Source organism: Juglans regia, chromosome 15, assembly GCF_001411555.2.
Source record: "Juglans regia cultivar Chandler chromosome 15, Walnut 2.0, whole genome shotgun sequence".
In the NCBI taxonomy this organism is placed as follows: Eukaryota; Viridiplantae; Streptophyta; class Magnoliopsida; order Fagales; family Juglandaceae; genus Juglans; species Juglans regia.
Genome location: NC_049915.1, coordinates 261,027 through 274,836, shown reverse-complemented (window position 1 = coordinate 274,836; position 13,810 = coordinate 261,027). Strand labels below are relative to the sequence as shown.

Here is a 13,810-nt window from a genome sequence, read left to right as displayed (position 1 = left end):
TATGTCTTTTATTATAATATCATTATGATCTCGAGATATATGGGCAAAAGACATAAGATGAGTCTCTTTTAGAGACATGGCTTCATTTTGAAGCATTATGAGGACTGATATGAATTAGCACAGCTTTTGATCACATTGGTGCTAAGTTCATACTACATACTACCACATTGGTCGGAGGATGGGGATCCATGTCGATAAGGATATTAGCATTTGTAACTGTGGAGTGGTCTTACATCGTTTAAGTGGTGTAACGATTTCCATGTTCGATGTTGATATTCTTGTTGGACCGGATCGTGTTTTCTAAGGTGCTATCATTTGAGCTATGTATTTGTGTGGCCACCTATGTAGTCTAACCCGAGAGTCATTTTTATTTTATTTATTTATTTTTTTTTTAAAAGCAAGTTTTATTTTTATAGCAATCAATGTTTGCCCAAGTGGGAGAATATTAGAATATTTTAAATATGGGCTTCATTTGATTGCACTTTTATAAAACGGGTTAGACATATATATAGCTCACAATGATATTTTGTTTTAACCCACTAAGTTGAGTGATCATTTGGGGTTTGTTGCACCTTAGTAATATAGGATTATATCCTATTTATATTGTGGTATAATTACGTATGTAGGCCTGGAAAATCAAGGGTCTTGATTATGGAATTTGTATAGACCCATATTGATTTGAGTCATTAATGGGTGGACTCCATTAGTTTTCTTTTATAAGAGGCTAGGTCCCTCCTCCTCTCCATATGTCCATTGGCTTGCCCCATTGATAGCTGATATTTTGTGAGGAGCAAGGAGGAGAAGATCTGTCTATATGCATTCTGGAAACATGGCTTCCGCAGGTATATTTTCACCTTTCGTTTTTCAATATTGCTATTTTAGATTCTGATTTCTAGCATGTATTTTCGTGTATTTTTACATGATAAGCAACACTTCTCTTGACGAACCTTTCCCATGTATATATCCCATCTAGCATTTTCATGATTGGGATAGTTGTTTGCATATGAGAGGTCATGCAGATGTACTTGTCTAACTCCATGGTCACATGTGTGAACGTGATGAACTGCGGGTTAATCCCAAGAGAGGCACTCCCAGCCGGTCGGGTGTCAAGTCTGTTTTCACACCAACCAATCATGAAAAGCCACGTAGTGTCCCAACAAATTTCTTCTTGCACCCGCATACAAGTAATCCTTAATTTCTTTCTCTCCCTCTCCTTTCGCTCCCTCTCCCTCCCCCATTGCACTGAATTGAATCGACTTCCTGCACCCCTGAGTTCCAATCGACGAATGAACGACCCTGCTCCCCTAAAGTCAAGTGGGATTTTGCCCAAGGTCTCTATGAAAACACTACACCATCGTTGCCCAAGGTTACGAATTGAACGCAGAAACAATTTTGCACGAAGTCAAGCAGGATCCTTTCTTCTATCATCGTTGCCGAATAACGTCTTCTGGTAAGGCCCTCGTCGCCTGAGGTGGTTTTTTTTCTTTGTCAACTTGTTTGCATCAGGACCCAGATGGTTATTTTCCATTTCATTATTTGGTTGCATTTCGTTGTTTTTTTTCTTTTATATTACTCTTTTTTTACTTTTCATTTCGTTGTTGGTTGCAGTACTTCAAGTCCTAATCGGCCAGAAAAGAAAACCTAAACAGAACCCATCTGATCTCGCCATCGTGCCCCAAAAAAACATTTCTTGAAAGGAAAACTTTCTATTTGGTGAAAGTTTATTTTGACTTTGTTAGATAGAATACTTACAGGAAATCTTATGTTGTATAAGAACACTTATGTTGGATAGAATACTTATGGTCGATGGTGGGCTATATGGGATGCCTTTTTTACTCTCGTGGCCATTTGTTTGTCTTAAACACGAAGCAATAGATGGTGAAAAAGATAAATGCATAATGATAATGGACTGTGGGCTTGTGTGCCAAGAAGATGGGTTCGAGTCGGAGAGGAGAGGAAGGGCTTCATGGGAATAAGTTGGGTTCGAATCGGAGAGGAGAAGCAAAGAATTGATTCAGAGGAGAAGAAGGGATATGAGAGAGGAAGAGGAAAAATGGAAAAGAGATAGGGGTTTACCTGGATGCAATCCCATAGTAATTTCTATAAGTTGCAGACGTGTTTGTTTTTCACTGGATGGTATAAAAAGAAACCTTATACCTAACCGACTGTAAGGTTTTCTCTAATCCCAATGCTCGGTAATTGCAACAATCACAAAAACAATAAATAAATAAATAAATCCAGTAGAATCCCATAGAAAGAGAGTGAGAGAGAGTGAAGATTTATGAAGGAGGAGAAGGAGAGGGAGGATCGTGCGGTGGAAGTGGCTTTTTTGCATGATTTCTTAAGTGCATTTGAGAGATCGGCGTGGGGTGGTTCTGTTGTGGGTGTGGCCGTGGGTGAGGGCAATTTAAGTTGGGTTGCAGCGGCGCATCTGGCCGTGAGGCTTGGGTGGTGCTATTGTGGCTGATGAGATTGGGAGGGAGAAAGAGAAATCTAGAGAGAGAATGATTCTGTTGAGGTAAAAAGCACCGGTGGCTTGCAGTGTAGTAGTGGTGGTTTGGGGTTGCGTCTGCAGTCTGGTGGCACTAACAACGGTGCTTGGCGGCGATTGAGAAATAGAGAAACGTGGAGAGAGAGAGAGAGAGAGAGAGATCGGGAGATAGACATAGAGGAACCAAAGAGGATGAGAAGGGGTAGTCCACCAGCGAGGCGTGGTGGCAGAGGTGCTTGGTGGATTGCTACGACAATGGTTGGTGAGGAGATCGGGACGAACATAAACAAGAGAGAGAGAGAGAGAGAGGTCTAAAGACGAGGTCAAGAGAAAAGAAACAAAAACATAAGGGAAAAAAAATTTGCACTAACACAAGCACTTGACGGAGACAAAAAATCACTAACACAAGCATAACCATCCCCTTCCTCATAACTAAAATGAAAAACAAAAACTCAAAAGACTATATCCTCATATAAACGGACACAAAAGAACAAAATAAAAGGATAAAGAAGTGAACACACAACACACAGATTATACAAGGAAGGATAAGAAAATTATTGTCACTACTGTTCACGCGGGATAGGTTCTTATTATAATAGAATATATATATATATATATATAAGATTCCACGAAAGTAAACTCATAAATTGACATGTTTTCATATGATATATTAGATTTACTTTACAATAAACATTATTTTACAATCTAATATATCACATCAAGCTATATCAATTTGTGAAATTACTTTCGTAGATCACTTTAATTATAGCTAAAACATTTTTGAACTTACTAATGAGTTCTAAATTGCTCATAATATTTAGGAATTAAAAGAATTTATAAAAAATATATATATACCATATAAAAGAAGAAGGTGTTGCCGATGCATGATGAATGGATTGATTGTCTCTTTTGTTCTATTATTTTTCACCATAATTGATAATTTTAGCAAAATAGTTTTCGTAATAGCTAGTCATTTTCAGGAATCAGGCCGAATGATTTTTTTTTTTTTGTTTTCTTCTTCTGATTTAGTAGTTCGTCTTCACTTTTTCAAACGTACAGTTCTCACGTTGCTTTGTCCCACACTTTCTCCATACACTTCAAAGATTGCTTTGTGCACAGAAAATGTGGATTGCATCTTCCCCACCCTTTATTTAGTTACAATTCACTCAAACCGGTATGGAGCTTTCCTTGTACCCAATCGTGCACCATGATCTACTTGCACTTGTAGAGAGAGAGAGAGAGATTAAGATATATATATATATAATCTACCAATGCATATATAAAAATATTCAATAGATTAATAATAAGCACAATCATACACATAATTTGAGGTTTGACAATCGATATTATGCCCTCCCTCATTTTCTTCCTTTCTTTCTAAGGAACTTTCATTGGGAAAGGGTCTACATCTCTCTCTCTCTCTCTCTCTCTCTCTCTCCACATAAGCTAGCATAAAAAGGTTATATTCTCAAGTCTCACATGGAAGCTGGCAAAAACACAATTCCACCCTCTTATTTATAATATCTTAATATATATTAGTACTACTTATAACTTCATTAGATTCAAGCTGTCAAACAACGAAAATCCCCCATATCTAGCTACTAAAACCCCTCCGCCCTTTATCAAATTTTCCTCGTTTCAGTAGTACTGCTCCATGCTTCGGCCTCTCTTCTTATTATTCCCTTCTCCCTCTCTTCCTCCTCCACCATGGCCTTGAAAATATCTCAAATAATTCTGATCATTCTTCTCTGGCTCTCTCTCCTCTTCTTATTGTTTAATGAGTTCTATAACTTTAAGTCCAAGATCAACGAAAAGCACACCTCCACCACCATAAGCGCTTACTCATCAACGCCTTCTCATATTCAACCTTTGATCAGCAGAAAAGTTCTAGCCAGACAGTTCGACCTCTCACCATTTGTAAAGCATCACCAGGATCAAAAGCAGCAGCACCATCGCCGAACGGAACGTTCTCATGAGAACACGCGTGAGCATCAGCCCGAGCCGGGTGATGATCAAGGCGAGATCGATCCGCGTTATGGCGTTGAAAAGCGCCGGGTCCCCACTGGTCCGAACCCATTGCACCACTGATGATCATGATTTCTCAGGTATTACTGAATATTATACAGGAGAGATCAAAAATAAATGGGTAGTGGAAACTTTTCCTTTTTTCTTTGTCAGGAGACATGATTCAGTTTCTTTGGATCATGGTGTATGATAATTGAGAGGTTGAGCTTTGTACATTTATTAATTAATTAAGGATATATACGTTATCATATAAGAAAGGATCGGAGATCATGATCAATATTATATACATACTCTATATATATACACATATATAGGTATAGGCTTTTAAATTTTAAGTGCATATATATATATATATATATATATATGATCATGAATATATATCATGATAATGCTTTAATATTCAAACGCAATAATTAATACTTGAAATTTTGGTAATCTTTTATGTTTGGTTTCAAAGAAACATTTAAGTAGCTGTGACGGCACGGCACGGCACGGCACGTTTCGGGAAGAAGCTGATAATTTCCAGCTAGCGCACCGTAATAATGATATTTATTGATGAGGTTGGTTAGTGTGCTTTGTTTGAAGATTAATAAAAGCCCATTGTTGAAAACACGTGACGAGTTTGGTGGCCTAGCCCGTGTGTTGCGTGACCTCTTTGGTTAATGCACCGACGTCCGTCCGGCCCAGCCATGACATAGCTAGCAAAATGCAGCCACTGCTTTTCGCTGCATGTGGCATTACCTACCATGCATGTGTCGGCTCCGTGGGATTCTTCTTCTAGCTAGCGACAGTACTGATGATCTCATGATATTGTGTTCTTGTATATATATGTGTACGTTCGGATCGGAGCTCTCAAATATTATATATATATATATATATGCAAATTAATTAAGTACTGTGGGTATATGCATCGATCATGTGATCATATATATAATAGGTACTGGTAAAGGACTAATTTGTTATATGGCAGTTGACTTTGTGAGTATTATATATATATATATATATATACACACACACACATGATATAGCAGCAGCAAATTCATGTGGATACTTTGTCAGATCATTGTAAAAAAGCTGATTGAGTGGGAAGAAAGTTAACCCATTTTTCAACATCTAATTAATTATATATACATATGGGCGTGAGGGAAGCTGCATATGTCATTAATTAATTACTGTGAGAAGCTAGGCATATAGTATTCTTAAGTAGTAGTACTACTGCTAATCAGACAAATTAATTTAGCTTCAAATTAGTTTACTATATATATATATGAATGGGCTCATAATGATGAGCTAGTTTAGTTCTGATGGTCTCCATATATATATATGCATGAGCGTCCACACACACACACACACACACACACGAGTTTATTTAAAATGTTAAATTAGGAGCTAATTAATTCTGTGTAATGTAGGTCATGACTCATGATCATCTTTAACTAGACAGAGATCATGTGATTTTAATTACAAGACAACAATATTCAATTCCCCTTTTCATGCATGCAGCTTAATTAATTTGCTTTCTTAAAGTCGTAATGGAGGAAATTAATTAGCTTGATCAGATCATCTTTATATATTTATGAGCAATGTTACATATAGTTTTTAAATGAAGATTGTATTACAAGTCTAGTTAATTTTATTTTTAAATTTTTTTAAAATTATAATAATATCCTTATCAAAATGATATCTTTTTTTATTTAATGAAAGGCTTGCACATGTGGGGATTGCAAATAAAATTTCTCAAATAAAATTAACGGGTTAATTAGACTTGACACACACACACACATATATATATATATATATATGCTCCTTGCAGCACCAATGATATATATTTATTGGTGCACCAAGAAAATAATGGGCTTAGATTTACCGTTAATTTGATGAAATTAATTAAGTTGTTCCATGCATATTGCATTGATCTGATCTGGCGAAGCCCAGCTAGATCGATCGATCGATCATTAGCATTCGCTTTTAATTAGGCCGACCATTACATATATATATATAGGAACGATATATAGTTAATTAAACCAATTAATTAAGCTAGCGGTCATGAATAGGCCATTTTGATTAAATTAGCTGATCTCTAGTAGGGCCGGTGCTTATATATATATATATATATATAATATAGCAGCTAACTTTTGAAGGCCGTAAAAAGAACCCCAAATATTGGATGCAATAGTACGTACTAGTGTTCATTGGGACTGTACATAACGAGTAGCCGGGGGTCCGCGAATAGGGTTAAGGTACTGATCATGTTGAATTTCAAATATATATATTTATATATATATATATATATATATATATATATATATATATATACACACGCACTAACAACGGTTAAACGTGCAAAACACGTTTGCCACATGTGTCTAATTGGAGAAAAAAATAAAGTGTGACTCTAAATGTTGAAAATAATCTAATACATAAGAGTAAAATTACTGTTTATTCATGTTCATCATTTATTATGATATTTAAATTATGTTGAAAATTCAAATTAATTAGATAGTTTTATTCTCTTAAAAATGTTAGCAAAATTTCATCATTTATTTAATAATGAAAAATTAGTATTTTATAAATTAAAATTGATTTTAAGTGTATGATATAATATTTATATTTTAATTATCTATTTTATGTTAGTTTAAATCAATGTTTAAACCTCCACTGTTAGATTACATTTGAGGATTCAAGATGAATGATTTTGATTTAAAACCCCAAACCTAACATTTTCTCCTCACTTTCCCTTTCTCCCTCTCTCTCTCCTTCCCCTTCAGCCCCACGTATTTCCTCTCTCTCACCCGATCTCTTCCCTCAAGCAGCCTAATGTCGATGTGCGCCACCTTGCTGCATAACTGACGATCTCACCGGCTTCCTCTCACGCTGGCGAGCAAACCCCACCGTCGAAGCCCCTTGACAGCTCATCCCTCAGCCGCATGCGAGCAACCGAAATGGGTCTCGACGCATGGATTCTCCACCCTTGAGCCATCGCGGCTCAGCCCCATCTCCACCAAGCACCACCACCGAGTTTCCCTCATGCCATGGACCACTTCTATGGAACCCACCACTTGTAGCTCCTCCCTAACTCCACGCACGCAGCCCCTTTACACGAACAAGTTTCTCCCCATAGCACCGCCGTTAGCCTCCCCTACGCCACCACCAGCCTCGTCCTTCGCTGACGACCCCTCCACTTCCTCATTTTCTCTAGTTGATGACTCCTGATTTGTTATTTGTGTGGTGATTTGTGTAGTAATTTTGTGATTTTGTGATGATTTTAATGTGAGGATGTAGAGAGGACGTAAGGAGAAGAAGAAAAGCGTAAAACAAGTTTATTGTTCATTCATGTTCATTGGGCAGTAGGCTCTTTTAAGTATAAGGAGATATACCTGCTCCACTCATGGAAGAGTACCATCATCATCATGTTATATATATCATTTATGTGGGTGAAACTTGTTTATATAGAAGATCGATCGATCGTGTCCATGATAGTTCATATAATATATATATATATATAGTTCATTATTATTATACACACCACTCGACCAACGAAGACATCCTTTTTTCTTTTACCAATTAACGTGGAAAATTAAATTAAATTGAAAAGCGACGTCCTGGGATCAAAAGCTAGCTTACCATGCCTTTCCAGTGCTTTAAACATCGATTTCTATGCAGTGATCATCTCAGTAATTGGCTGTTTTAAGTTTCCAAATTAAACATATTGATAAAGTAACTCGATCGATCCATAAATTAATCAGACAGACGATTGAGCTGCCAATATATATGGATATATATGCATATTAATCCCAATGCAAATAGATGATCAACCCACATGCACGCACGGCCAGCTGGCTAACTAGCAATATCGATCAAAGAAATTATTAATTAGTTGGAGTAGTACTGTTGTCCATGCAGTAGTACTTGATGGTTGGCTTGAATATATATATAGCTATAGCTCGCTAGCTAGATCAAATAAACAAGCATCGATCATCCAGTAGTAGTACTAGTAATTGGATTAGTACTATATATATATATATTAATAGATTGCTCATCGACAATTAATATTGGAATACTATGCGATCAAAATATATATGACGCATGTGGCTGACCGGCAGTACCGCCCGCCCCCACGACGCATGATCGATCATCCTGCTGATCAGTGTGAATTCCTCTATTTCAACTGTAACGTACGTGACCCTCCAACTTAGCACTGCTGCAGCTTAGTGCATTACGATATCTCTGCAATATATAATCTCTTGGATCGACCATCTATATGTATAGTTTAGCCTCCCAACCACTCCATTATATATAATATATATATATATGAGATCAGAATATATAAATATATATATATATATATATATACACACACATGACATATTTATATATAGATCAAGTGAATATATATTAGTTTCACAGTAGTAAATGAGCCGCGTACGTAGCAATGAATTAGGTAGGTAGGTAGGTAGGTAGGTAGTGATCATTTGCCGACTAGATTAGTTTCCGCCAATGGTACTAGTACTAGTACAAGTGCACTTATAATTAATTAGCATCTTTTGAAAGGGATATGATGATCATTGATCATGAGTGGCCAACATCAACATCGTCGATCGACCCAGTGCTGTCAAATTACGAAATATATATATATATATCTATATATATATAGGTAAATCCTCCAATATCCATCAGAGTTTAAACAGTTTTTGAGAGTGATTAACTATCTCTTAATGAATAATTAATGCAAGGATAGGCCACCTAATCCTGAAAAGCTACTTGACAGCATTAATATTATAGGAAAAATACCATATATATATATATATATAAATATATTTGATGCAATTAATAGGAAAAGACGAGAGATCCATCATAGCATCTCTCGCTTACAGTAGAGATTAATAAAATTATAAACTAACAAGAACATGTAATATATATTAGCTAATTATACATATATATATATATAAGATGTACGTACGTATAACGTGTAAGTATATTATCAATATTAATGTAATATTAATCGAATACATAAGTGGTGGGATATTTAGTCTTAATTAATTCATTTTGGTGGCCGGCCCATGCATATATATATATATATATGACCAGCTTATATATAACTAGATAGGTTTTTATAATATTCTTCGCATCATGTACGTCAAATTAATTAATGATGAAATTGGCATGCATTGATCCCGAATTTGAGGTACTTGATCTGACCGGCATTATGCATATTAATTCAATATATTATGTCAAAATACAGGCCGGAGTTCATGATCAGTTCGAATCCGTACTGAAAAACGTCGTCAAATTTAATTGCCCCTGCATAATAAAATAAACATATTATATACAACTAATTAACAAAATGTGATAACGATTCTTTATTCGACCAACGAGAGTACATGTATATATATTGAGAAATGATATTTGTAATCGTGAGTGTGTAAGTATCGTGCAGTTGCTTTGAAAAAAATAAATAAATATAGGATCTACATGAAAAGAAATTAATTTTTTATGAGTAGACTTCATTCTTTTCAAAACGATTACATAATATTTATATATTCTACGATTATATATAATATTACTCTAATGATTTTATAATATGAAAGTAGAGATCTGAATTCGAACCTGACTATTCTAATACACTCAATTTGGATATTTGTATTTGGGTACTTGCCTGCACAGCTAAGAGGTTGAAACCTACAGCGGGCCTTCATTCCTCTCCTTGGCCCTTTTCTGCTGAAGAAGCACCGCTCAAAGGTCCCTTACCCTTTGAAATCTCAGTTTACCACTTCGGCCCAACATATATATATTCTCACACGATTTCTGTTTCAGATCCATCTCCTCCTTTCTTCTCTTCCCAAATCACCAATCAGCAACCACCCTTCAAGCCACATCCTCCACCCCCCCGGTCCTGCCTCCCGTCTTTCGAAACACTTCCACTCCCAAACGAATATTCTTACAAAAAAATGGCTTCTTTTCTCTCTTTTCCTCTCCTTCTCGCTAACCCCACTTCCCACTCCACCCTTGGAAGAAGAGATTTTGCATTGCCAGCTTCATTGACTGATGATGGTGGTAATAATTCTTCTCAGCAATCAACGAAATTGGTCACCTTTTTGGGCAAAGGTGGGTCCGGCAAGACCACTTCTGCGGTATTCGCCGCTCAGGTACATAGTAATATATTGCGTCATACCATTATTTTTTAATTACGAGTTTTTGCTATTTATTTTTAGTTATAATTTGTGGGTTGAGTTAAAAAAATTCATTGCCTTACTTCTCCTTTAGTTTTGGTTGTGTACGATTGTGGTAAGAATGTAAGAGACTATGGATTATGAGTATTTATTCAGAATGAGAAATGTGGTGATTAATATTTGCAACTTGATTGTTTCCCAGTTAAAGAAAACACCATAGGGATGAGCAAAGAGGGGGAAAATGAAAGATATTAAATGATGGGTAAGATATTCAGAGTAATAGAGCAAATAAGGGTTCTAAAACATTTTATAATTGACTATGTTTCAATCAAACAAGCGATAAACCTGAGCTTCTTCATGAAAGTGAAAAGTGCATATAGGAACCTCTTTCTGAACCCTTTTTCAACTGTTAATGTAAGTCTACCAATTGACTTACCAAATAATTAATTTTTTTTTTACTAGTAGTCCTAGGATTTTAGAACTTAAGATCGTTTAAGCTAAAAAGCCTTGAAGATTAAGTATAAGATATTTTGACTGATTTTATTCTCTCTCACTGTTTCTGGTTTATAGCATTATGCATTGGCTGGACTCAGCACATGCTTGGTGATACATAATCAAGACCCATCTGCCGATTATCTTTTGAACTGTAAGATTGGAAGTTCTCCTGTCATATGCAACAATAACCTTTCGGCTGTTAGGTTGGAAACCTCTAAAGTGTGTTTTTCCCCTTCTATCCTACTCTCTGCCACCTGAAAGCTTTGCTTTGAGTGGTTACTCAAGATGAACTGTCGTTGGTAATTACAGATACTTCTTGAACCTCTCAATCGGCTCAAGCGAGCAGATGCCCATCTTAATATGACACAAGGAGTTCTTGAAGGGGTGTGTACGTAATACCATTGCTGATGTTCTTGGGCAGTCTAATTTCACAGCTATAATCCCTTGAATATTTTGAAGGACTTTATATTCCATTCCTTTGAATGTGTAGATTGTGGGAGAAGAGCTTGGGGTACTTCCTGGGATGGACACTATTTTTTCAGTATTTGCACTTGGTAGGCTTGTTGGATTATTAAGTAATGTGGCTCAAGAAAACCACAGAAAAGAGAATTTTGATGTGATTATATATGATGGAATCAGTACTGAGGAAACCCTACGGATAATAGGTGCAACCAGTAAAGCAAGGTAAGAACATCTCTCTCTCTCTCTCTCTCTCAATGGTATAATATACGATAACATGACAGTGCAGATTGTATTTAAAGTATCTACGCAACTTGGCTGAAAAGACTGATCTTGGAAGAGTGGCTGGTCCTTCACTTGTGAGACTTGTGGATGAAGCCATGAGTATCAGCGGCAGCAGGTCCTATCTGAATGGGAAAATGAGTGCAGAAGTATGGGACACTCTGGAACAAATGTTGGAGGTAAATGCGATTCTCATTTTTATGAATACAGTCAGATTCTCATTTTTATGAATACAGTCAAGTGTAAACCCAATGAGGTTTTGCATTACTTATGTGCCATGCAGAGAGGATCCTCTTTCTTCTCAGAACCACATAAATTCGGCTGCTTCCTTGTTATGCATCCGAACAGTCCAATCTCTGTTAATTCTGCATTACGTTATTGGGGCTGTACAATCCAAGCTGGTGCACAAGTTTCTGGTGCATTTGGTATTGATTCTCCAAACTTGAATGAAGAGTTGGTGGAACAAGTCAAGAGAACTTTTTCACCCTTGCCTTTTGCTTTTACTCCACAAATCCAGGTCGATTCCCCTCTAGACTGGAACGAGGTCATGCTCAACACTGTTGGTAAAGATGCAAGGAATCTTCTCTCTCTACCACCAAGCCACACCAGTGATATGTCATCAGTAAAATTTGATCCAGCGAAAAAATCTGTAACCCTTCTGATGCCTGGTTTTGAAAAGTCTGAGATCAAGCTATACCAAGTATGTCATCTTTTTTTGTTTGCAACTCTCGAAGGAGAGAACAAAAAAATTGTTAGAGAATATGCTTTTGAAGCTGCTTCCCTGAGCTTCCTACTCCGCAATTCAGAAGTAATCACTAAATTATAGATACTTCTTCAAAATATAGGAATTAACTTATAAAAAATGTAATGAAATACAAGACGTGCAGAGTTAGAGAGTCAATTTAGGGGATTTGTTGTAGGATGATCAACTTCTAGATATAGTCATTTACATTATATTTTATTTTCTGGTGGTTCGTCTCACTTATAAAAAAATAAATAAATTCTGGTAGTCCATCCGTGTTATGTTGTTGTGCTTCTGTTTTTCTTGGTTGAATTTACAGAGTTGCTGATCGATATTGTTATTTTCTGACAAATGCAGTATCGGGGAGGATCTGAGTTACTGGTGGAAGCAGGTGATCAAAGACGTGTCATTCTTTTGCCTCCAGATCTTCAAGGAAAGGTGGGTGGTGCCAAGTTCATGAATAGAAGTCTTGTAATCACAATGCGGTAGTGGAATTACAATTAAATTTTATTCTTTTTTGCATTGGATGTCTTTCTGAGGGAAAGATCCATGCGTGATAATTATGACTTTTGATTTTCGGGGGGGCATATATAATGTTTTGGAATCATGCTCCTGATGAATATGTGTACAACTTCAGTTAATCTAGGATCATACAAAAGTATCTTTCCTCCAGCCAGCTGCTGGCAAAATTCATGTCGTCATTCGATTGTCCCAGGATCTTTGAGGTCTATACCTCACCGGGAAGTCATTAAATGCAATATATATCATGTCCCAAGTAAAACTCTCAACTGCTCCAGCTACATCTCTTATTCACAATATATGGTACTATCTATCCATATCTTGAATCCCAACCCAAGAGGGGTTGGACCGACAGGTGCATGAGAAGACTACTTTCCTACCCTCGGTGGACACAAATTCCTTCGCAAACTGTATTGGGGGCATGATTTTGACAAAGAAACTATCTCGAAGATGTATTCGGAGAGCATATTGAGAGACTCCGATGAAATCTTTTGCTAACAAAAGTTGTTTCCCTTCCAGTCCAGTTTCTTCTAAATATAAATATGTAGCTCAACAATCTGATAAATGAGTTATACGGATATACTCCTGTTGTTTGGTTCATTTACTTGAACTTTCATTGTTTTCTTG

The 13,810-nt window shown here is 36.5% G+C and overlaps 2 protein-coding genes across 2 annotated transcripts; both read left to right on the top strand.

The window, feature by feature from the left end:
* Positions 1-4,057: 4,057 nt before the first annotated feature.
* On the top strand, positions 4,058-4,642 carry LOC118344738 (CLAVATA3/ESR (CLE)-related protein 12-like). Its single transcript, XM_035686080.1, has one exon. The coding sequence runs from the start codon at positions 4,199-4,201 to the stop codon at positions 4,577-4,579; it is 381 nt and encodes a 126-aa protein (XP_035541973.1). The 5' UTR covers positions 4,058-4,198; the 3' UTR covers positions 4,580-4,642.
* A 5,694-nt stretch (positions 4,643-10,336) lies between these two features.
* On the top strand, positions 10,337-13,765 carry LOC109002724 (uncharacterized protein At1g26090, chloroplastic). Its single transcript, XM_018980595.2, has 7 exons — positions 10,337-10,662; positions 11,257-11,400; positions 11,491-11,565; positions 11,672-11,865; positions 11,930-12,101; positions 12,206-12,622; positions 13,022-13,765. Exons 1-7 carry the CDS (start codon positions 10,465-10,467, stop codon positions 13,151-13,153), a joined length of 1,332 nt encoding a protein of 443 aa, XP_018836140.1. The 5' UTR covers positions 10,337-10,464; the 3' UTR covers positions 13,154-13,765.
* Positions 13,766-13,810: the final 45 nt, after the last annotated feature.